This window comes from Sander lucioperca, chromosome 5 (genome assembly GCF_008315115.2).
Source record: "Sander lucioperca isolate FBNREF2018 chromosome 5, SLUC_FBN_1.2, whole genome shotgun sequence".
Lineage (NCBI taxonomy): Eukaryota > Metazoa > Chordata > Actinopteri > Perciformes > Percidae > Sander > Sander lucioperca.
Window position 1 is genome coordinate 33,847,145 of NC_050177.1, and position 25,691 is coordinate 33,872,835.

The 25,691-nt window shown below is 40.3% G+C and overlaps 1 protein-coding gene across 10 annotated transcripts in view; it reads right to left on the bottom strand.

The window, feature by feature from the left end:
* The window catches only part of ryr1b (ryanodine receptor 1b (skeletal)), an 80,242-nt gene that overhangs the window by 3,195 nt on the left and 51,356 nt on the right, over positions 1-25,691 (bottom strand). For 2 of the 10 annotated variants that reach the window (XM_031285262.2, XM_031285264.2), the window contains 34 exons: positions 24,748-24,918; positions 24,470-24,529; positions 24,231-24,365; positions 23,594-23,706; positions 23,392-23,488; positions 23,175-23,281; positions 23,031-23,082; positions 22,461-22,541; positions 17,854-17,953; positions 16,707-16,786; positions 16,505-16,581; positions 16,274-16,347; positions 15,084-15,101; positions 12,401-12,481; positions 12,168-12,256; positions 11,425-11,553; positions 10,701-10,805; positions 8,387-8,416; positions 7,467-7,496; positions 7,244-7,325; positions 5,840-7,149; positions 5,669-5,754; positions 5,125-5,296; positions 4,695-4,781; positions 4,049-4,309; positions 3,821-3,951; positions 2,927-2,969; positions 2,700-2,833; positions 2,558-2,618; positions 2,318-2,464; positions 2,088-2,222; positions 1,811-1,967; positions 926-990; positions 709-809 (listed from right to left, as the gene is read on the bottom strand). In XM_031285262.2, coding sequence (XP_031141122.1) covers positions 709-809; positions 926-990; positions 1,811-1,967; positions 2,088-2,222; positions 2,318-2,464; positions 2,558-2,618; positions 2,700-2,833; positions 2,927-2,969; positions 3,821-3,951; positions 4,049-4,309; positions 4,695-4,781; positions 5,125-5,296; positions 5,669-5,754; positions 5,840-7,149; positions 7,244-7,325; positions 7,467-7,496; positions 8,387-8,416; positions 10,701-10,805; positions 11,425-11,553; positions 12,168-12,256; positions 12,401-12,481; positions 15,084-15,101; positions 16,274-16,347; positions 16,505-16,581; positions 16,707-16,786; positions 17,854-17,953; positions 22,461-22,541; positions 23,031-23,082; positions 23,175-23,281; positions 23,392-23,488; positions 23,594-23,706; positions 24,231-24,365; positions 24,470-24,529; positions 24,748-24,918 — 4,601 coding nt within the window. The remainder of the gene's footprint in view (positions 1-708; positions 810-925; positions 991-1,810; positions 1,968-2,087; positions 2,223-2,317; positions 2,465-2,557; positions 2,619-2,699; positions 2,834-2,926; positions 2,970-3,820; positions 3,952-4,048; positions 4,310-4,694; positions 4,782-5,124; positions 5,297-5,668; positions 5,755-5,839; positions 7,150-7,243; positions 7,326-7,466; positions 7,497-8,386; positions 8,417-10,700; positions 10,806-11,424; positions 11,554-12,167; positions 12,257-12,400; positions 12,482-15,083; positions 15,102-16,273; positions 16,348-16,504; positions 16,582-16,706; positions 16,787-17,853; positions 17,954-22,460; positions 22,542-23,030; positions 23,083-23,174; positions 23,282-23,391; positions 23,489-23,593; positions 23,707-24,230; positions 24,366-24,469; positions 24,530-24,747; positions 24,919-25,691) is intronic. The other 8 variants (XM_031285277.2, XM_031285271.2, XM_031285308.2 and 5 more) reach the window with 6 other exon arrangements.

A 25,691-nucleotide genomic window follows, 5' to 3' on the forward strand; every position in this document is an offset into this window, starting at 1 on the left:
TGTTATATTATTTTATTATTTTTATACCGTTACATTGTTTTAGTATTGTTCTAGTTAGTAAATAAAAACATTTAGATTTGCCTAAAATCTTTGTCCTGTGTTTTATCATAATCATAATCAACTAACTAAAGGCAAAATCACAAAATTATTCAATGATCGTGACGTTACAAGTAAAAAGTATCGGTATCGGCGATACTAGCCCTGTATTTACTTAGTATCGGATCGATACCAAAATTCCCAGTATCGCCCACCCCTAGTTTTTAAATTCCAGCGGAAAATATGCACATGACTTGCCTCCCTGACTGTATAGGCGGAGAGAGTTTATGGCTTCAGGACTTCGGGAGGGGCGGATGTGCACGTCCGGATGTGCGCGTGTCATTCAGAACACAAGACAAAATAAGAGTGTTCTTGCAAAACAGAACATGGCAAAATAATAGTTTTTTCTCGATTGTACTATTTTGGTGATCGTTGGGAGCCGAAATCGAAATTCAATTAATTGCACAGCCCTTAAAGACGTTATTCACAGTTAGTCTTCTCAGAGGCCAAATTCATCAGGACAAGATGGTCAAATTATCTACTTCAACATCAACACCGCTAATATCTGTCACGCCATTTTCCTCTTCACGTCCAAACACAACATAAACATAAAAAAGGAGAACATACTGTATTTAAAAGTGTTACACATCGGCACTCCGAGAAGTTACTCACATGTAGTTGGCTAAGTTATGCTCTTCTAAGGTGTGTGTCTCAAAGCCGTGTGGCGTAGAGTCAAAGTAGTCACTTCCAATTCCACAGATGAAACACTTTGTCTAGAGGGAGAAAGGACAGCTTAGATTAAGCACATTCTTGCCTTGTTACTCAAGGACAACGGAAGGTGGATTAAGCAAAGTGACTGGTAAAATCCCTCTGAAACTCATTATATTACCTCCATGTCCTCTCTGACCTGCTCCTGCTGGTCTCTCAGCTCTCCAAAGGCATCAATGATCAAACCTGAGAGACAAGACAGTCTGAAGATCAGAGCTCTTCTCAGCAAAGACTGTTCGCTTTTGGAAAGATTTGTCCAGCAGGTCTAAAATTCAAAACTGCAAACTTCTAGTCACAAACCCTTTTTTCTGACATCTAAAACACATTTTTCTTATTCACTACATTTCCCCTTTGTTTATGAAGTCTCTGCCCTGTTCACTCAGGAGTATTTCCTAGCTTCACATCAGAAAACACAGGAAGATAGGACAACATCAGTACATACAGTAACGTATTAGATCTTTTTTGTTGTTGCTTAAAACAGCTGCAGTGGGAGCAGTGAGACTGAACCAAACAGGTAAAGTTCTGGGCCATAAAAAACTAAAACAAGTTTTTGTTTGAGACAATCATAAGGAACACTGGTACAATGTTTAATCCATCCTGTGCATTGCTCTCTACCTCAGTGTCTTTTCGGATACTACCACAAGCGGGCGCCAATGTCTAAATTGGAGTCAGTGACTAAATGTCACCGACTCTTCATATACAGTAGTGACTTGCAGTTAAATGTTAAACTTAACTTAATGCAGAATTTAAACTTTGTATTTGTATTTGTACAGCCACATTTGCAACACATATTAACACGGAGGTAGACATAAACGAGCCTGCAGAAAAATTCACACACCCTACATTAAATTATGGCTCCTCTTTTTCAGTTTTGACTTGTCTTTACTGTAAAGTTGACACAATGTCTGAGTGCAGCATAACAGTTGGAATGCAGGTGAGCATCTAATTTCCCCCCAAACAACATAGAGCACTTTTGTTTAAGAAGATAGCCACTTATAAACCATACCCTGGATGATAGCCAGCAGGATGACAATGACGAAGAAGAAGAAGGTAATGTCAAAGACCACTCGGTAGAGCTCATATTCATCCCCGGCTGGGTCCTCAATTTCATCTCCTATGCCGCCGCCGGCACGCACGCCAACATACATGTGGAACAGGTAGCACTGCACGAGGGAGTGAGGAAAAATAAAATCAAATAAAAATCAACCCAAAGTAAAGTTGACCCTTCTGAAAACTACAGATCTGTCCTGTAATCAATAACCATATCTCTGCCCTCCACTCACAGTCATCATGTCATCACACTTCATGTCCGGTTCGTCCTCATCCTCACTCATGTTGTAGAACTTTCGGAAGAAGTTGAAGGCCACCACGGTGTACAGGTACACTACCACAGCCAGCAAACCCACTGTCATCATCAGCTGTGAGGAACAGGTGGATAAGGATGTGACATTAGTACATGGCCAGTGGTGCAAGACACCCTCATGATGCATCATTATAGTGGAAGTGTAGAGACCTGTTTGCCGTTGTGAGTAACAGAGGACAGAATGGTGCGCAGGGTTTTGACACCCATGGCGATGTCCAGAAGATGAGCGGCATAGAAGAAGTTGTTGTAGTGTCCAAGCAGAGACATTAACAAGTACCAAACCAGGTAGAGGAAGGTCTAAAAAATAAATAAAAGGGGGGCTGTCAGTCACACTCAAAAACAGATTCTCTCATTGTCTAAAGTATACCATGAACTGCTTCCTTAACTCACGTTGTCGGTGAAAATAACACCAAACTTCCAGATCTGGTACTTGATGTCAATAGATGTGACCCTACAGAGGGAAGGACACGTGTTCTGTGATATGTGCTATAAATCGGAAAGAGTGTTTATGTAAAGAGTGTACAGTACATACCAGCTCAACATTGAGGTGTCTGGTTCAGGCTTCTTTTCGTGCGTCATGGCACTGACGTCTAGAGAAGCCAAGTCCATACCGAGCAACTCGGCGATCCTCTCTCTGCCGTAGATGTCACCATATTTATCCAGCACCTGGATATCATACACATATGTCATGTCACTGCAAGACAAAATCCCTGCCATGTTGTTGATGTTTTCAATCAAAGCTATCTGGAGAAAACTCACCTTTCTTTTCACAAACTTGTCCCAGTAATTGTTAGGGAAAGATCTGCGTTGACAGAGAAACATCATAAACATTTGATTAAAAGTTATCTCAGTTACTAACGCCATATGTTAGAGGTCTCCAACGTGACCCGAGCATGACTGGCATGCAACATGAAAACTCCAGGTTCAGGCTCCTGAAACATACTACAGTTAAACATTCAGTCTTTAATTAATATTAACACCTAATAAAATGAATATGGATGTTCAGGTGGGCATGGTTTGCAATCAGCTGCAGGGGAGAGAGGTGTGGGGATAGCTCATTAGAGCAGTGCCAGGTGAGTTAACTGACACTCTCCCTTTATATGCAGTAGGGTGCTGGACCTTCAGATGACTGACACACACCACAGATAATTTTGTCTATTTGATCTGTGTTAAAAGCTCTGAGCAACTGGACTGTGCACTACAGAGAGAAACCCGGCAACCAAAGGCGCTTGTCATGGTTTGTGCTAAGGGTGACCCACGATGGCAGCCAGACTTGCTACAACTGATTTTGTCCTTGAGTTAAAGCGAGTTAGAGAGACACACACACACATACACACACACACACACACACACACACACACACACACACACACAGAGCCGGATTATTTTAGTTCATAAAAAATGCAGCACAGTGACGATACAGACATTTCAGAAATCAGATGCCTTGTAAACATCTGATTTCTGAAATGTCTGTAGAACCACTCAGCGTTCAACCCCCGTTGGACATGTTCAGAGACTCCATCATATCAGATCATTATCATAACTAAACCTGCGTTACTGCGTCAAAGAAATGATTCTGTTAAAACAAAGTTTTGTTAACGCGATCATTTAGACAGCCCATCCAGCCATCCTTTAATGTGACAGGGCTCTTACGGAGTATTGAGCACCAGCCTGTCCCACTGGCCCTTGATGTCATCGTCCTCAGGCTGCTCAGTGACATAGAGACCATCAAACTCCAGCTTTCTGGCCAGCTCCTTCTCTCTCTTGAAGATAACCAGAGGGACCTGGAGGGTATCGAGGGAAAAGAAGACAAGCTGCTTGAAGCCTACAAGCAGACACAAAAACATACGTGGATTTTTGGTGGAGCAAACACCACCCTACCTTGAGGCAGTTGTAGCCGATGATGCAGAGGAAGGAAATGATGGTGTGGATGATACCGAAGAAGGCCATGGCTGGCGTCATGTAGCCTGTGCTCTCTTCCAAGAAGTAGTACATGGGACCTTCTTCTTCATCATCTTCTCCTCCTCCTTCTTCATCTAATCCGGACCCATCCTCCTCAGCGCCGGAGCCTTCAAACAGGCCAGAGGCCTCAAACAGACCAGGATCGTCAAACTCCTCCTCGCCTGGAGGATTGTCAGACACCTGCAAAGGTCAGACACAAAATGAGTGTCTGAGTGTATTTAATTTGTGTGGCCTGAAACCCAATTTCAAAAAAGTTGAGCGCACAGTGTAGAAATTACTTATTAATACAGGAAGGTGGTAATAAAAAGGTTCTAACTAACTGTTGCAAATATAGAAACTTTTTCTGACAGTGTCGATTAAACATTCTACCTGCTGATGGCAGCCATGCTTTTTGGAGTAGACCTTAATCCTGTCCAGGAATGTTAGTGATTTGTATACGAACAAATTGTGAAAAATACAGATTTATTGCCAAATGTATAATGATGCAGCGGCAAGGGTGATTTTGCAGGTTTGGTCAGAGTTGATACTGTGTGTGCCGTCTAAAGTCAGTTACAAATGCACAGACCTTGTAGAAGAGCAGGAGGAAATTGAGAGCGAAGGCAATAAACAGGGCCAAGAACCGAAGGTTGTAGAAGTTGCGAGAAAGGTAGTTCTGTTGGAGGGGGGGGGGGGGGGGGCAAAGCACAAAAGCCACATTTTAGTGCCTGATTCCACTGCATTAACATTTGGTTTAGCTAACAAATAACACTGTGGAGTGATTGTTGTTACACTACTGCTTGAACATTCTGAACGAAAAAAAATACTGAATATGTGCTAAACTTCTTCTGTCAGGTAGTTGCCAAATATTTTCCATGGGTTATTACACAAGCACATAAACTGGGATAAGGCCACTATTAAAAATTAAAAAAAAAAAAAATAGTGTTCCAAGAAAACAATGGGATGGCCTTCTGAGTAACAATATTCAAAAATATGTACAGTAATGGAGAGCTGCTCACCATGAATTTAATCCTCTGAACCTCCAGCTCATTCCACAGCTCAAAGCCCTCCTCGGCATGTTTCTTCTCCTTCTTTGCCTTGGTCTGCACAGTCGGCTCCTCTTTCACCTCAGGCTCTTCCTCCTTTACCTCAGGTTTAGGTTCAGGCTCTGCCTTCTCTTCCTTCTCGGTGCTGGAAAAGACACACAAGGAGAGAAACTTATCCTTTTTGAAATTACTTTCTCTGGACTCTGTTTTAACATCTGATAACTACACAGATATATGGTAATGCAAACAGTTAAAATATCAACACTAAAATGTCTCGACACATTTCTGTACAAAAAGTGAATTACATCTATTTTACATTTGATTAGATCTAATGATTCATTATTACTTAACATATTTTCTCTGAAATGTGTGAACTTTAAATCTATATTTACTTGTAAAACAGCTAATATAGCTGCACATCCTATCTCAGAGCGGTTCAATATTAGCCTGAGGACACGTTATCTTTAGCAACAGCTGCTCAGTTTTGATGTTGATCCTCAGCAGGCGGATAACTTACTCTGCTTTCTCAGTCTCCTGAGGAGCCTCTTCTTCAGGTTGAACAGGTTGTTCCTCCTCTTCTGGTCCTCCCGCAGCGGCTTCCAACTGTTTCAATAATTGTTTTGCAGTTAATTAAATGATCAATGGAGAGCGTACGCATTAAACGTCAGTAACAGACGGAACACCTCACCAATTTCCTCTTCAGCAGCGGCGTGCCCTCTGGAGTCGGAGGCTCTTCAGCTGTTGTCTCACCAAAGTCTCCAAGTCCCCCAGGAGTATTGAAACCAGGAAGGCGACCGCCTTCCCTCTCCTCGCTATCCTCCTCTTCCTCCTCTCCTCCCACGTTATCTAAGAGATCTGTCACCCCGTCTGCGTCTTGGACCTCTCTAGCCCCAGGGTCAGGCGGCAGGTCCTCGTGAACTTCGTCCTGTGTGGGATCTGGCATACTGGCTAGGATCTCTGTCACCGTTATCTTCTTGGCACCCTCCACTAAGCCTCCACCGAACAGCACCTTCCATATGAGTGTGAAGAAGCCCTTACATATGCCATAAACAAACATCAGGATACCCATCACAACGGTGTAGATAAATGTAGCCAGGCCGATCACCATCTCCTTTATCGTCATTTTTCTTAGTTTGCGGTAACGACGCCGCAGGTTCCGGAAGGTGAACATGTTGAAGAATTCGACCACGCTCTTCAGAAAGTCTGCAAAGGCTGAGGCGGACTCTGGAGGCATTTCGTCTCCATTCCCTTCGTCTCCTTCTCCAGACTCTCCTTGGTCTCCCGCGCCCTCCTCCTCTTCCTCGTCATCTTCCTCTTCTGCGCCGCCTCCCTCGGGCTCAGAGATAGACGCAGCAATGTTCATCTCAAAGATGGTGTCCTCGCAGAAGTTCACAAACATCTCCATTTTCTCACTCTCCCCGCCCTCATTGACCACATCAAAGATGAACTGCCTCTTGGACTCTCTGACTTGTGGCATTTCCCACTGGTTGCGGTTCGCCTCGCTGATTTCAAAGTAAATGCGCTCGATCTTCCTGCTGGCTCCCATGATCTCAATGCGGCCGAGGAAAGGGCGGAAGTAGTTCAGCACGCTCTCGGCCTGCTCCAGGAAGTTCTGAAGGCGCGTGTCGTGGGGTACGTGCTCGGACAGGTTTGTGAGCAGAACGGCGATGTTGAAACCAATGTCTTTGGCTGGCTCCTGGAAACGATCAGCAAACTCCTCAAAGTTGATCATCTCGTTTTCATCAGCTTCTGAGCAAGAGAGCAGGAACTGGATTTCTGAGGCAGAGTATTGCTTCTGGCTGTCCATGGCCTTGGAGAAGTCCTTCTTGGAGATTAACCCACGGGGGTCGGTCACGTAGTCTCGGAAGGCGTCAGATGCCACTATGTCCTTGAGCTTGAGGAACATGTCGAAGAACTTAAGGATCATCTCCACGTTGCTGGAGGACTCCACCAGCATGTCAACCATCTGCCTGGCAATGGTGCCATTCACCACATTGCCTAAAAGCCGTACAAGGTGAGAGGAGATGAGGAATATATAGCGGGTATGTGACAGAAAGGAGAGGACGTCACTAAACTGGGATGGACATCATACCTTCAAGCAGAGACAGAAGCATCACCACCATGTCCTTCTGCAGGTCCAGCAGCTCCTTCAACAGTCCAATTTGACTGGAGTCCTGCAACAAAGCCAAAACGCAAAGCGAAGCACAAACGGTAGAAAAAAAAAGTTCTTAAAATGTGTACTGAATGATATATCGCATTTTAATTTGAGAGGATATGTGCTTCTTTCTGAGACATGAAACGGCAAGAGACGCTACCTCAGAGTGTGCTCTACTCCAAAAATGATCCTTGGTTTGCATTTTTAAATAAAGAATATGCATTTTTAACATCACAAATAATACACTTGATATGATGGACAGCACGACAGACACTGGGAACACAAGCAGGTATGAGAGAAGGGAACAAAATGCCTTTTGCTCGACAGCACCGCCTTTCCCCTTTATCTGAAAAAGTGGCTGCAGCATGGGAGCAAACACATTTGCAGACGCTGATTTTAGCACTCATGAAGACCTGCACCAGCAGAAAACACATATATTTTAGACAGTCTAATAGTGGTTGTCAGGCTGGTGAAGCTCTAAAGGAAAAGGTTGTCAGGATGTGCAAGCATCAGCCACCTGTGAAATCCCAACGGCACCTTTTAATACCTCTACAACACGAAAGATCCAAAAATACAACATTTTGAATTACAGCTAACTAAAAAGAATAAATAGCATAAATAATTAAACATGTCATCTAAGTTTATATTTGTTGTTAACCACCTTTAACAATGGAATAACATCTTTCAGAATCTGACTGAACAGTCACAAATTCTCTGTCCAATTTAGTTCTCGTACAATATAATATTCCTCAATTCAATATATTCCTAGTCAACATTTATTCAAACTGTCTCTTATTCGACAGTCAGTGTCTGTCACTGTTGCACACTGTCTCTGTATTCAGGGACAGTGTGTAACTGATATGATGGCTTGTTAGAAAAACTAAACATGTAAAAGCAAAATGTCTGGTAAATGCAAAGTAAAACCATAAAATGACTGCAGAGGGAATATACAAAGAGGAAAATGTGAATGATTTGGGAATTAGGCTGCGTAATAAATAATGTGATGAAGCACAAGATCTTCAAAAAAGCATGAAGGGCCTCTAAATGAGATGGCACTGGCGGAGAGACACAGATTCTTACGCCATTTCGTTGTCCAGGATCAGGGTGCATCTAACAGGGTTACACATGAAAATAAAAATGTTATCATCAACATTTTTACTTCACTGTTGTGTCTAAACCTGGAGATTTACAGATTGCATGTAAATGATATCTAATCATTTAATTTTAAGATACAGTTCCTTTCGGGTTGGGTAGGGCATCGAGAACCGATTCCTACTTGGAATCGTTTAAACAATTACGATGCCAGTGGAATCGTTTATTTATTGGAATCGTTTGGAATCGTTTGGAGGATTTGGTTTCAAATCTGATCATGGGTTCCAAAGTTTTGGTTTCCGTAGCGGCCAGGCGCTTGTTGTGTTGCAGCCTTGGAGCACAGTAATCAGCGCTCTAGTGTGGCTTTATTTTACGTTGAAAAAGCCCTGTAAAACTGCAAACCACCATTGAATCAAAATAAAACGTTCCTCTTATTTATGAAATAAGCATGTGACCCGTTTCAATTCCACCCCTCAAAGAATCGGAATCGAGAATCGATAAGAACTGGAATCGAAAGGAATAATCGCAATTGGAATCAGAATCGTTAAAATCCAAACGATGCCCAACCCTACTTCCGGGCCACATCCTCAAATTTAATTTTATCTATTTTAAAACCTTTTGAAGCTTTTCAAATGCAAGTCTTGATAAATTAGCACATATCGGCCTTCTTCTTCAATACAAAAACATGGTATGACATATTTTCAGTGTTTCAGTGTAAAAGTCAATTGTTTTTACTGTCAACACAGGGTTTCTGAATTTATATATATGTACAGTATGATACTGAGTATGACCACATCTCATCGGTTAGTGCTGATGCTAAAGTTATTCTATCTTGCTTTTTTTAAACAAACCATAATAACCTGACATTTGTACAAAATTTAAGATATAAAAATACAAAAATGCATTTTAAACAGCAGCATCAGTAACACTCAACATTATAGCGTATAATGATGGCATGAGACTGCTTCTAAAACAACCAAGATGGTGTAGTCAAATGTTTGTTAGTGTTGGTGTGCCTACCTGTTCTGCCTTAATAAAGAAACCTTATTTATCAATACATGTGTAGAATGTCTGTCTCAGAAAACAGAATTATACAAGCTTTAGCCCACATTGGTTTTAGCTCTGTCAGGTATGCATCTATACTGTGGAGACATTGGCACTCCTGTTTATATATTACAGGTGAAGGTTGTTGACCTTTTATTCATTTATATGAATTGTACTGTATATTTATTGCTATATTTTTGTAAATATTGTCATTTTTTAATGTACTATGGACCTTCCATTTGTGTCCTGAAATAAAGTTATTATTATTATTATTATTATTATTATTATTATTATTATTATTATTATTATCAACACTGTCACACAAAATTAGACTGAGTAAGAAAACACTGCCGCTCCTTGTTAGGTCAAACAAGTTACAGACTGCAGACACACATTATTCAAAGCAAGCACATGTTTGTCCAAAGCACAATCAAACCCTAATCACTGGTCAGTACTAGGAAATGAATACTTAAATCAGGTGAGGTGGATTAACTGTATTTCCTCAAATTTTTTCTGCCATCTTAACTTGAATTCATGTTGTTGACAAGCTCAATCTGGTGAACTGATCCGTTCAGTGGGACACAGGGAAAGTGTGCAGAGGAGCCACAATATAATTCAGCAGTAGAATGACAAACAGATATAAATAGCCTTTTATACTAATGCAGTAAAATCAAAAGTCAAAGTTAAAACTGCATTTTGTAAAACTCTATTGAGGTATAAATGTTAATATGAATAATACATTATATAGTTGTATTCAAGTGGAATTTCATGAAAAAGACAGCTGCATTTAAATGTGATTTTAAAAAGAAAGATAACCAAAGGACATCCTGTGCCATTTCTAAGTGCTCAAACCTACAGCATCAAAAATGTTATAGTCTTAAACATGAAGTGTCTCAGTGACGAGGCAGAAACAATCTGACAAAGTAATGTGGGGGGAAAGCTAGTTAAGGTATACAAATAAAAGAAAAATCAAATAAATACATACTTTACTCTGCAGGAACCATGAGAGAGACAGTTCACAAAATTAGTATACTAAGAGTGGACTAATAAATTAAAATATACCATATGGAAATGCATACATTTCTATTTTAATTGCTTGGACTCATCTTTTGGTCAACTGTAATACAACAAAGACATTATTGGATCATTCAAAATGCAGAATTTGTCTGTATTCTCTCCAGAAAGATACCATGAAATACACAGGAAAATTGAGAGTATGACTACAAAAAGGTTAAGCATACATTGGGATGTTTCTTACCTGAGCAAGTTTCATCATCATATGAGCAAAGACGTGCAGGAAGCCCACAACAGCGTCCCACAACCTGCTGTGGGCCAAAGACTGCTGGTTACCAGTACAGGGACCCTGACAGACACAGAAAAATGTCGATGATATCCCAGTGCCGTCATCATGATATATTTTAACATTGTCTTGTGTTTCAAAGTACTCTGAAACTAAATATGTCTATATATTAGGAGATTATTTTCAGGCAGAAGTTTAAAATATAGCTTTATTGTTTTATTTCATTGACTATAGTGTCTTGTTTTGGTATGTCTGCTTGACTGGGTTATGATTAGTTGTACGCAATATCCTATATCCCAATATCAACATCAAAATGTATATGGAAAATGTTTTATAGTTCTATTTTGAAAGAAAAAAAACTTGCTGTCTGACTTAGCCTTTTTCTTCCCCGATCTCAAAAGGCCAATTTCCTCCATAATAATAATAATAATAATAATGTGGGGAAAATCTGCTCACCTGGCAAGTGTAACATGCACAATGTTCACCCCCCCCCACACACAGATTCCACCCTCCAACCAGTGGGTGATTGTATTGCAGTGACAAGCACATGAACCCTCACTGGCTTCCACTGAACTGGAGGTACCACTACTGGGAAATTAACCAATGGAGTCCCCTTGAAATTATGTTTTCTATCATGATTCAACATTTTATCCATCTATCATTCATACAGGAACTTTCTTACCTGGATGTACTCAGTCAAGCTGTTGAAGACCTGCTTGGCCACAGTCATTGCTTTGGAGAAATTCCTCTTTCCAGGATCATCAATAATTTCTTTTCCTGAGTAGTACCAGTAAAAGTCACTGATCGACTCCTGCATACAGGAAGAAGGTAGAACATATGATGTTACTTTTTTTATATTATTTTTGGGCATTTTAGGCCTTTATTTATGTAGGACAGCTGAAGACATGAAAGGGGAGAGAGAGGGGGAATGCGTCGAGGAGTAAACCTCTATATATGGGCGCCTGGGTAGCTCACCCGGTAGAGCAGACATATTATGTTACTTTTGTATTCTATCTTACTATCAAATTGGCCCAAATTAAAGTGTTTTTTTCCCTGAGGGGAGGGTTACCTTGCCAGTCACTGAAGTTGGACTTAAGCAGCTTTCTGGCAAAGTCAATACACAGTTAAGTGCTTCTGCTAAAGTACACAATCCGAGAATGCAGAGAGCCTCTGTGTGTACATGTACTGCACATACATCTACGTGTGCTGATTGACTGAAATGAACAATCCAAAAAGCTCCCTCGAAAATAACAAAAAAATTCCTCTAGCAAAGACAAGAACCTCACAGTTATAACCTGCTCCATGCTGTGGAGAGCTAACTTTCATCAACAATCGACTAAACAAAGTGTTTTTTTGCAAAAGGAGGCTCCAGTCTGGAGTCATGGGAGTAAGAGCAGTGAACCGCCATCAGAATGTCAGAGTGACCTGTAGTCGCAGCAGGTAGTCCACAGTGCAGATGATGATATTGATGGTAGTGGTGCTGCCTGTCTGAGTTCTCAAGTAGTTCTGAAAATCTGAAAGCGGACAATGGAAACAAGATGCGCTTTAAATGGAGTTTACAACAATTGAAACAATAGGTAATATACAGTACTATTAATATGAGCAAGCACTCTCCTGGCTGGTCACTTTGAAACACCACCTTTGGTAAAGAGACTCACCGTTATTGTGGCCCTCACAAAGAAGCTGCACAAAGCGGAAGAGGTCACACGTGAATTCATTGTCCGCCATCACTTTCTCATCTGGGAAGAGGAACATAGGACATGCAAATTCATCTTGTTGAAAGGACAGTTTCAACAGTCCCAGTACAGAGTACATGTGGACTCGGTCAGTTTGCTGTTAGAATACACAGTGGTAATAAGAAGTAAGCACAAGTCATTAGGTGTATTAAAAGAAAATACCAGTGTATTTTACTTTTAACTGAACACTTTGCCCCACTATTAAACATGTTCTCTTGCAACACTGCGTTCATACATTAGATATGAGAACAATGATCTTCAGGAAAAAAAATTGCCATTTCCCTTAATTATGTATAATCAGTTATTACTAAAAGGAACAAGAAGGTTCTCGCAAATAAACAATACACTGGTAAGTCTCCATCTTAACAAGTCATTTTTTTATCAATGTTTGTCCTAAAATTACATTTGAGGACAAAAAGCTAATTCTGCCTATAGGAAAAATGATTTCAACAGTTCTAAAGACAAATCAGCGTTTTACAGAATAAAGTCATTTTATTTAAACTAGTACAGTGATCTGTCCAATTTCTTAATTCAAAAAACACTAGGAATTAGAGTTTTAAGTAAAATGAGGCTTAATCTAAAACCAAACGACTTGTTAAAACAGAATAAACGGCATTCAGATTAGATTTTTAGATTAAGCTTCAACTGTGTTAATTAGGAACTGGTAAAATGGTGATTATGGTAATCCAATTTAACATTACATATCTACTGATACACACTAAACAATGCACAATACCACAAAGCATTGCCAGATTTAGTAGTGAAATATTATCGATAAACAAAAACATAACAGTATCTATCAACAATAGATCAAACTAAAGAACAAGTGTGTGTGTGTGTGTGTGTGTGTGTGTGTGTGTGTGTGTGTGTGTGTGTGTGTGTGTGTGTTGATAATTGAGGGACACTGATTAGTGTACTTGTATGTATGCATACTTGTATGCAAGTGTCTGTGACTGTAAACACATGTGCATTGCAAAAATAATAAAATTGTAAGTACCATCACCTCATTCCACTCCCCTGCTTTCATTAGAATATGTTAGTGAAAACAACAAAGACCTCTGAGTCCCCATCTATTTGTCAGCAGAAAAGGGGAGGTTGAGGCTACCATACTGCTCCCTCCCCCAAACTTTACCACTGTCTAGCTCTCCAGATACTTTTTACAGAAAACATTTATTCAACAAAATTCAAATGGACAGCACATCAAACACTTTTCACATCACATGGAAATGGACATGGAATACATATACATATACATTATATATATATATACACATACATATATATATATATATATATATATATATATATATATATATATATATATACACACACACACACACACACACACACACACACACACACACACACACACACACACACAACTGATGAAACATTAAGATGTTGACAGTGAACACAGAAATTACTCATGCAGGACAGATCTACTGAACTCTGCAAACTCCAGTAAGCTATGAGTATGGATTTTTTGGGGGGGGGGAGAAAAACTACTCAATACACACCAACATACTGTATATCTACCGTGGAAAATGAAGAGTTAATTCCTGTTGTTGTCAGGGTGGACTGAAAAACGACAACTAAGCTTCTTACAAGAATTGAGTAGCCTTTTATGCGTGGGCAGTTTACTTTAGTAGGTTTTGATTTAAATATTAAATCCTATCCATGCAAAATACAATTTGTAAAGCTCTCTATTATTAGCATGCCATCAGAAACTGGCTACTTGAAACTCTTTCTTTGTCAAAAATGAAAAAGCATGCTCAGATTGAATCATGACAGAGCAAAAACGTGGCGGTGCTGCTAGGTGTCATATTTCCCAATAATAAAACACGGACTAATCCAGAATCTGTAGCAATCAAAGGCCTGTGATCACATACAGAGTCGACATGTTTTTAGTATAAAATACAAAATTATAGGGCACATGGTTCAGCAACAGTGCTGGAACCTTTTTAAAGTTACAGCGAGGAACTTTCACTTTGTGTTGATTTTGGTGACCCTGTGCACAAAAGCGGCAGTGTTTCAATGTGCACCACCGCCACAATTAAATAGCACTGCATGGTAAAGCAGGATTAAATTGAAATGGTCAGAAGTTAGGAGACATTTTAGGGAATGTGAGGATTTATACGCAGTGGCTTTACACAGATGGTCTGGCTGTGTAGGTCAATCCTTAGAGAATTAATTTCAGAGTTTCTAGGACACAGGGTCGGTGTAGTTCTCTACGATCTACTTGAGAGAACTGAGTGGGAGAGGAAAAATGAGGTATTGCCTTTCCTTCCCAGTGATCAGTCATAAGAGTGTCAGAGTTACAGTAGATCTGTGATAAAGCACTCAAAGCAGAAAATCAAACCTTACAGTCACTTCCAGAGGAAAAAGGGCAGAAATAAAAGGCTAGAGTACAGCTACAGCAGCGAGTGTATTATTGTGATACGTGACTGTAAAGCTAGATTTCACTGGGTCCTTGGGTGTGAAATGAAACGATTATTAAGGTCACAGCAAAGGAAAGAAAAAAACTAGTCTGGGGATTAAGAGTTAAAAGGACAGAGAGGACAGAAAGGAGCGAAAGAAAGAAAGTAAGATATATGAGATCATTTACCACGTTCTAGCTTCTTATCTGAGAACCGTGAGAGCAGCAAAATGACAGGTAGGAAAGACATGAGCGTGAGGGGTAAAGGGTTGAAACGGGAAAAATGAACATGATGTAGGAGAGAGAAAGACAAGAAGAGATGCAGTGAGTCCAGAAATCTCATGGCTGTCAGTGGATGATAAACAGTTTCATACATCAATAGTCAAAATGCTGTGACTAATACAATGGTGTTTTTCCATTGGCACTTTTGGCCGCGGCAACTTGCTGAGTCAATCCGTGACGCTGCTTTGCATTTCCTTTATCAGTTTAAACACGCCTAGTTGTGCCTTGTCCAGTTTCGGCCAAAGTGCGCCTGACCCGCCTACAAGCTGGTTGCAGTGACGTCTCGCCGACCACAGCCAAACCGTAGAAGTAACGACCCCCCCCCCTTCTCCCCCTCAAACAAAGGTGTGTTGTGAGACTTTATTCATTTACGTGCAAGACGTTTTTTAAAGTGTCGGTTTAGTGCGTAGTACTTTTGTAGCTTCTAACTGAATCTCTGTGGTTTGAAGTTTATTCTACCTCCCACGCGGCGTCCCTGTTTGTTCTTTCAGACATCTGCTTTATTTTACTAAGTTGTGTTTAGTTACCGCTGCTGAGAAAACCCAACATTTCCTGATGTTGCTGCTTCATAACAAAAGCTTTTAAATAACAAAATAGCAGCAGACATTTAACATGAAGAATTTATAGGAAATTAAATTAAATGTTTTTTTCCACCGCTTTACAGCTGCTCCTATGACCACTTGTTGCAGCCATAGATCAGCATGCTGCTTTTCAATGTCAACTTTACTTTAAAAAAAAAAATGCTTTAACGTTAAAAAACTCTTTAACGTTAAAGTTAGACACACCTTCGAGCGGGCAGCCCTGTTGATTCAAATTTATGTCGTGCTAAGCTGACGCACGAGTCAAACCGAGTCAAGCCAAGGCAGCACGTGTATGGAAAAACACCACAAGAGTGTCGTGGCTTGAACACTCTTGGATGAAAACATACCTCCAACCAGGCATCCACAAACAGGCACAAACAGGTGCACAAAAGGATAGACTACACATTGGAACTGGAAACATGTCAGATTATATCAAGAGCCGATGCACAATGAAACAAAAAAGACTGCTACATGTACACACAGTGTGTTCAGATAGAAGCTGTCGACCATACTTACTGGTGCCTTCCTCTGAAACCATCCCAAGTCCCTCTGCCTTGTTCTGTCTCTCAAAAGCATTCAAGTCCAAAACGCTGTAAAGATCAAATATTTAGTCAGTGTAACAAAATAAAGTCCTAGAATTTTTTACTTCGAATAAGCCCTTCTCAAAGCAATGTTTGGAGTTACAGTGTCTTCAAAACCTCAACAATCAAAAACAAGAGAGGTTAACAACAATCATTCATGACAGACCTGCAGGTCTGCATCAGAGCCTGAACGCTAAGGAAGAATCCCACATCCTTTTTATCCTTCAGATAGTCCAGCATTCTCTGCACACAGACACAAAGACACAAACAAAAGTAGTATTGAAAAAAAACAGAACACTTGGTTGAGCTCTTTATTCCAACTTTCTAATTAAAATATATTTTGTAAAACTCTCATAGGGTATATTTACCTGCTGTACATCACTGTTGCCTCCATTGAGGATGGAGATTCCCAGTTTAAGCGTGGAAGAAACCATGGCTCCAGGTACGCCTGAATTAGGACAAGACATCAGTGGTGTGCAGAGGTGGAAGAAGTACTCAGATCTTTTACTTATTACGTACTTATATAGTATTTGTACACTGTAGCATAGCATTGGTACTTTAAAGTGTTAGAAGTAAAAGTCCTGTATTTAAATTGAATAGAAGTACAAGAGTATTAGCAGCAAAATACCCAAAGTAAAAGTGCTCATTATGCAGAATATGCCCATTTCAGAATGCAATATATTATATGATTTGATTATTGATGCATTCATTTGTAAGCATCACTGTATTGCTGAAGCTGGTAAAGGTGGAGCTAATTTTAACTACTTCACTGTATATCAGAATTTGTTGTTAATTATATTTTGTATTAATATTGTGAACCTGAAAGTAACTAATAACTAAAGCGGTCAGAGAAATGCAGTGGAGTAAAAAGTATGAGATTTTCCTGTGAGATGTAGTGAAGTAGAAGTATAAAGTTGCATGAAATGTACAGTACTTGAGTAAATATACTTGTTTCATTCCACCACTGGTGGTGTGCAACAATCTGTGACCCTAAAATTAAAAAACAAATTAGAGATAATTCCTCTCTGCCATCACAATAAATATTTCTGATTTTACTGATCTTGCTTTCACAACACTGTGCATCGTACTGCACTGTGCTAGGATTTTACAACATTACAGCATTTATTTACCTTAAAACCTGGGAGAATTCGCTCTCCACTGCTTTTTGGCATTTTTATAATAGGTGAGATACAGCATCTACATTTTTTGTTTAGTAGCTCAATGATCTGATTTGGACTAAACCTGGGAACGCAATGCACCTCACATCGCTATCCCAGCATTCAATTGACTGGGCTGAAGGGATCTATAATAGTTACACAGTTAAAATAAATGACCTAATATACAAATTAGCCCAGATGGGTAATTAATCATTCATGTGGCTAAGATAATGATAGCCTATAATGTCCACACAAGTGACAAAAACGTGTGTGTGTGTGAGAGAGAGAGAGAGAGAGAGAGAGAGTGAAAGAGAGAGAGAGAGAGAGAGAGAGAGAGAGAGAGAGAGAGAGTAGCTACCTTTACAGGCACTGATCATCTGCAGCACCATCTCTGCAGCCCCACGGTTGTGTAGACGGGACTGCTGGTACAGAAGCCTCTGTTTCTCCATCTCCTTATCCTGTGGAGCAGAGCAGGTGGGACACAGCTGTAACCCTGCCAACCAGGACAGCACTGCCCCCCGCATTCACTCGCACACAAACACGCACACATCCTCATAACTCTGTCCTAATGATGACCATCCACTGACTGCACACAAAGACGTTTCTAATGAAGCTAAAGATGACGACGACATACAAGACATCCAAGGTTTAAGCTACCTGATTTTAATTAACAGCAATATTAATGTCTGTTCATCACAGGCTAGAAACAAAAAGAAGCAGCTAGCTAAGTTAGCATTACATGGTGATTTTAGCATTAGTTAATTATAGAAAGTTATTTTTGACAAATAACTACAGTATCTCATGAGGCCTGTCCTTATACTGAGGTCGCCAGATTCAATGGTATCTCCAAGGCCAAGATGGCCTTTCATTGTATTTCCCCAAATGTTGAACTATTCCTTCAGGGTCCTGAATGAACCTACATTTTGAAAAACACACTGTCTTGGTGATGAAAAGATTATGGCGCGGGAGCTGGCTGCAATACTGGCCCTTCTAAAATACAAAAACTCATTCATTCTCACAAAGATAGAGATACAGGAACACGTACGCACATTCTTTTCCAATGGAACACAATGTGTATTAGTGATGGAGACAGTTATACCAGCTCTTGACATCTTCCAGAGGCAGCAAACATTCAATGGCAGCAAACATTTCTTCCCAGGGCATACCAGACATTTCACACACTTACGAGGAAGCAACAGCAGTCGTCAGAGTAACACAGCATGCATATCCTATCCAACGGTCCAACTCAGCGTTGATCTATTTCAAAGCCCTACAGTTAGGCTACCTGCAGCAGCATTATGTGGTTCCTCTCGGTCTTTTTTAACCCACGGGAAACTAACTGTAAGTCTATAAACCTGAGCTGAAATGAAGGCAAAGGCATTTACTTTTTTGGAATTGGTAATGAGTATCATTTAGTTATTTAGCAGTGGACTCTTGTAAAGTGCCTACTGTAAGCTAATCATTTTGGATTTACTTAATGCAACATAAGTTTGATAGTTAATTTTCTAATTTCAATTATATGAATTAGAGATTTTGATTTGCTATCTAACTGCAAAAAAATTTGATTAAAAAAGGAGACATATGCTAATTGTCAGGGTCATACTTGTGTTTTGGGTATCTAAACCCAAACCTAAGAACATGTTTACATGCTTTCATTTTCAAAAAACACATTACTTTTCTCATAATGTCTGTCTGAATATAAGTATTCAGCCTCTGTATCTTTAAGCCCCCCTCCCCAAAAGCTCTGTCTGCTCTGATTGGCCAAGCGGCAAGTTTCAGCCAGTGCTGAAACTTTTTTATAATTCACCCATTTAAAATATATATTTAGGCTTAAAGTTATGCATAATTGAGGGTGTGCCGCTTTGAGTGACAGATGGCTGCCATGATAGGAGGCTAGCATAGACTGTAGGCTGCAGTGGGCCTGCCTCAGCTCCACCATGCTCCACTGCTGTGCCCATATGTGGATTAGCTAAGTTAAGTGACGTCAGGCACTGCCAACATGACGACAGCCGGAGCCACCGGGAACCGCCTACTTTGAGCTTCATTTTGGCTCTTCAGAAACCTATGGATGAAGTCCTGGAGACTACGTCCATATTTTATACAGTCTATCAGATTGGCTCGAAAGAAAAATATGGCACATCTTTGCCATGGTAGTTCTCAAACCATGGCTGGAGATGGATGGCGGTATATTCTAATAAGCCTGCATGTGACATAGGAAGGGGAGCCACACCTTAACTTGTTGAACCCCTTGTTTTCTGATCTAATCGGCCCACAAAAACTGACTGAGTTGTCTTTTTTCACAGTTTGTGGGTTGGTAGGCACTTCAGATACCTAAATGTATGTCGACAAGCACTGAAAAAGGGAGTTTTTCGCCTTAAAACAACCATTTAAACTAAATAAATGGTATTATTTACTTGTCATATGTATTGTTTACATGTATTTGCAGATATTGTTTGTTTTTATATATATATATATATATATAAAAACAAACTATATATATATATATATATATATATATATAATATGGAGACCTGTTGTGTTTCGCAATTTTTATAACACTTGTACAGAACTATACAATATTACACTGTACAGTACAATACCATATTATACTTGTTTATATTGCTGCTACATAATACAGCACTCTACTGCTATGCCCACTGTACTGTACACCACCGTCCTCCTACTATACTAAATTACTTTGTTACAAATGATACAGTAAAGCTGCTCTGAACAACCATCCTCTTGTCAAAAGAGGTTCGATTTGACCCACCCACTGCACACCATGCATAAAGCCCCACCCAAAGCACCCACAACTGAAGCTACCCCTCCCTCTGCCCTCCACCCCCCTCCCTCATAAGCCTGACTGTGATGTGGAGCAACTTTTCTCTACTTACAGAGGTTCTGCTCATCTTTCCAGCAAATGATGTGTCTTTGTGATGAGTGTGAAGGGTGTGAGTGTGCCTGGATGTGTGTCAGTGTATGATTGCATGAGTGTGTGCTTGGGTTTGGGACAGTGCATGTACGGCTGACTGTGCAGGCTTTTACTGTAGTCCTTGGTGAGTACAGAGAGGGAGACTTGTTAGCATTGTCCAATTCAAGGTAAAGAGAGACTAAATCAGTTACTTGTCAGTTGTTAGTGAGTTATCAGGTGAGTCCATATGGGTGAACACAGCCCAATTAACAGGTGAGTACAGGAGGGTGTGAGTCAGGAAAGGGTGGTGCAATCCTGGAAGAGACTGACCACATACACACAAGATCGGCTCAAGAGAGCTGGTTCTACTGTTAGGAAACCTGCTGCACGACTTGGCTTGACAACAGTTATCAGAGTTTCCAAAGATAGCTGCTTAATTCAAGTCTTGGACGACAGCATCACATTTCTGAGCATACAGTATGTATCAAGAATAAACACTGAACTCATTGAAGTACAGGTTCACAGTGCAAATGGATGTAATGCTGCCTTCCAGAATAAGCCATGGGTTTTTAATACCTACAACATCACAGTGTCCAAGCCAGGCTTTTGAGTAAATATGATATTAGGATATCCATTCAAATTATAAATCATACTAAGGGGTTGATTAACTGAGGGTTTGGTTTTGTAGGTGCTGCTGAGCACATTTTGTCCATATTAACTGTGCAATGGACCTTTTTCACAGCAGACATTTTGACTTGTCAGAGTAGGAAAAGCACAGCTGAAATTGATAACCTTAACAATGGCTCAATTCTAGTGATGCACCGATGTGAAAATTGTGGCCGATACCGATAACCGATATTAATATTGCTGTTATGGCCGATACCGATATTTACAGATGTCGATACATTTTTATGATAATCAAATAAAGAACTATTTTCTAAAACGCATTTTTTTTTTTTTTTTTTACTTTTGTGATTTATTTTCCAAAATGACTGATATTGGGCACCTTTATCTGTGTGCAAAATATGACTGTCATCAGATTTTCAGAAGAAAAAATTAATATTTATATAATTATATATAATTTGACATCGCACCGATACCGATGTGTTAAAAAAATGACCATATCGGCCGATATTATATCAGCGGCCGATATATCGTGCACCACTACTCAATTCCATCAAGTGTCCCAGTAAGCTATTTCAGGGAGTCAGCATGCACACCACCAGGACCTCTCCTAAGTGGAATGCAGCCATCATTGATGGCTTTGAATACACCTGTGCTTTTCCTGCTATGACATGTCAACATGTCTGCCGTGAAAAAGGTCTATTGCACTAAGGTTTTGTGCTGGTGAACTGATAGTGGCACTGCTTCTGTTTACAACATACATGAAGGTGTATTTTATTATGGATAACTTGTACCAAAATTAACAACAAAAGTCGAGAGATTGATTTTCCAGGAGGCCTCTTGAATTTCAACATTTTTAAAATAAATGTCTGACATTTTTGTATAACATATGCTTAAAGATCAGGATTACAGAAATGGCACTTTCTTTTGCATTTCGTTGTTTCAAGCATGAGGCATGCAAAACATAACTGCTGCTGAACGTATTTTAAGTAAGTATGAAGTAGATATTCTAAACCATACTGTGATGCGGTAATTTGCAGTAGATTTAGTTAATGAAACCCTAAAAATTCATCAGGCTTGGAAATTGTGATTCTGAAATTAAACACCTAGCAAAGATCTACATGTAGGTTTCATTTTGTTGTCTTTAGCTGCACCGTCTCTCTGCACTCAAGTCATGCAATTTAGAAAAGAAAAACAAATTGAGTCCACAACATTGATCCGACTGGTGGGCAGAGTCCAGCAAAGGCATGCACAGGTCAGTCCACCATAACAGGAAATAAACAAGTAGTGTGAGTGAACGAGTAAAAAGACAGGAAGAGAAAGAGAAAAAATGTTGTGTTGGTGTGCCGAGTGTAATGTGGTGTGGTCACTGCGTGGGTAGTTGCTTCTCCGCTGTCTCCCCTGTCTCCCATCCCCTGGTCCCCCCATACCATCTCTGTCTGTCGCACCTCAAAGGACGGCTCCTCCCCCTCCTGTTCTCCCCCTTCGTCATCCTCACCAATGTGGCAGCTCTGGAGGGAGATGACAGCAAGTCAAGGACTGAGTGCTGGATCGCATCAGATTTAGCAATCTAACTCCAGATGGCACAACATTTTGTCAAATAACAAATTCATATGTTGTACGTACAATTTACATTTGTTTTTTCTCTCAAAAGGTGGAGGTGACAACTTCTCGAATTGCAGTTGCCATTTTCATATTTTATTGTAGTGTCTTGTGCAAGGTTAAATATGTATTTGACTTGAAGGGTAAGGCAAGTAAACCAATATTAGGTAGGTTCAGGGTTAATGTTGGGTAACTACTGTAAAACAAACTTTTGGGCATGTACTGTATACCACCAGCCACCACCCAGTTTTAAACACCATACTTTCTGCTGTGCAATTTCAGGTCATGTGTTATTCAGTATTTCTATCATTTATTGTATATGCAAAACATACATTTTACATCTCGAGATGCGGTGCTAATGGCTCAAATGTTAAGATGCTGCTCACTGACTCTCTTACCTTTGCCATAATATCAGCATAAGACATATAAAGATGGTCAACGTCAAGTTTACTGGAATGAGAAAAACACAAAACAGGAATCAACAAGTCTCACTTGGGAACAGTTGACAAAGGTGAGTTGTAGAAGAAGCAAGATGCTCTTACGTCTTTTCTGTGAGAGCTGTGCGGCTGAAATGAAGAATCAGCTGATGAAGGGGGTCAGGCTTCGTCTCGGTCTCCTCTTCCTCTTCCTCCTCTTCCTCCAGGGCTTTCTACAGATTGGAGATAAAATGAATGGTAAGAAAAACCTTAGTATACACTGAAGACAATATGCCATTAATGCCAATGGTACGTCTCAGTGTTAACCGGGGGGATGACTTACTGATAAGTCGTCGATCATCTTGTCCTCAAATGAGTAACCCTCAGTCTCTAACCAGTTGCGTTTGTAGGCGTCCAAGAACATGTTGGTTGCCCTGTGCCTGTGAGAGGAGAGGTCATTTAAAGGGTTGTAATGGCTCATGTTAAGCCTTCAGATTTGTTTTTTTATAGATTTTTTTTTTATTGAGTAGGAAGGGAATCATTACGCGGGGATGTTGTACAGGGGTGTCATCCTGAAACAGGCCACCACAGCCCTGCGACGCTGTTTAGACAGCAGCTTGTGCCACACCATTTTCTTTGACTTGTAGGGATGCTCCGTCTGAAGCAAGTAAAAATGTACAGTGAACAAATCCTTCAGGAGAGTAGGTCCTCATTTCATTTCCAAAAGCTTTTCTAACAATTAGGCTGCGACTAGTGTAATGGAAAATAACATATCTGATTATTAACATATCTGATGACTAACCTGTTTTTTTGTTTTTAGCTGCCTGCTTTTATGTTCTTCTGATAAGCCAGGGGCAGAAACTGATTTAAACTGGCATTCTCTACCTCCCATGCATTCTCAGACTTGGAGGGGCCGATCAGGGCTGTTGATTCATCGCCTCCTCAGGGTTAATAAGCAAGTGATTCTCCAAGACTCTTTGTTCATTCTCTCACGACTCTCATGATGAACTGAACCTTCTTTGCGCAAAGAATAAATACTTAAAAGACTTTGAGTGAAGCCTTATTTCAGATCTCACCCTATGTATTAGAATTTCCACCACACTAGCAACCAAATAACGCTGACACCTGTATACAGTCATGTGTGTTTGCTTGCAGAGCACTTGAGCTTGTGTCTTTACTCACCACCTCAATGTGGTAAAGGACAGCAGACACCTCTTGCACCCTTTTTACCACCTTCTCAGGGTCTTCAGCATCTTCAGCCTTTCCTGACATCTCCTTATAGAGAGACATTTGCCAGCGCATAGCTGGGTCCTCCACCTGAAATCAAGGGTCAAATATGTGTGTTAAGATATTTACAAGGGGATTTGTATATTTATTTTCTGCTTTGAAATGTAAAGAAAACAAATAAAAGGTCTACTCACCTTGCCTTGCAGATGCAGATTGTTGTGCAAGAACTCCCTCACCTCTTCATCCGTATCTTTCTACAAGGACATTCATTATTTATTCACTCAAGAAAATTATATTATTCAAAAAGTATTAAAAAAAAAAACAACTGACACTGACATGACTATATATAAATCTAAAGCACTTGATTAAAAAAACAATCTATAAATGGACGAATTTTTTTCAGTTTTTTTACAGTTTTTCCATGTTGGGACAAAATACAGTCAGCAAGGTGGCTTCAGACACATCAAAGTACCAGTGAGTATCTGATCTTGGCGAGATTGATGAGCTCCTGGTCTGCAGGAGAGCACATATTGAGGCCGATGGGGAGCATCTTCTTTAATGCCGCTACGATAAGGGAGGTCTGCACAGAGTAGCGATCCCCCCGCCGCTTCTTCTTGGTACGCTCCTGCTCTGAGCCTCCAGACTAGAGAAAGATAAGAAAAGTTCAGACCGATCCCTTCACTGTTCGATTCACGAGCCCCTGCGCCTCACACATCCAACATTTCCTTTTCAGAAAACATTTGTGATCAGAGGCTTTTGATAATATTTAACAAAAAATATGAAATGGATACAATGAGATGGCAAGAACCAATTGCCAAGTCACATTTTACGCAATATCAGAACATGCTGAATAAGTGAATCAACGACTACGTGAAAATAATTATTCATCAGCTGAAATCAGACACATCAACAACTACATTTGCTTATAAATATCAACTTCTGGTGGGATTGCAGGTGCTGCACTGCTGCATCAGCAACAGTCGTTACACACAATGCAGCCTCACTGTTAGTAGAGCAGTGGCCAGACAGGGCACATCCTGTCCATTGGACAGCACACAGAACAGCACAAGTCTATGGGGTCAGCTCCATCGCCCTGGAGCTCTTCTCACACACTCTTGTCCTGAGACTGCCAAATGCTCATTACTGACTGTTGTCTGGCCTCACTGCCACCTCTCTGTGCAGTGTATGTATGTGGCTAAACACTGCTCTTTGGGCAGAGAGCGGCGTTGTGATGATCAGGTAACAGTAGCTTATCACGGAATGCCCATCTGATAGCCAAGGAGAGGAGGTTTTTGTATTTATGTAACAGCAATCATGGAAAACATCAAACAGTGATTACATCAATAATGATATACTCAATGATTTAACAATTTAATGGTATCATGATTTAGACATGGAGGGACGAGTCCAGTTAGT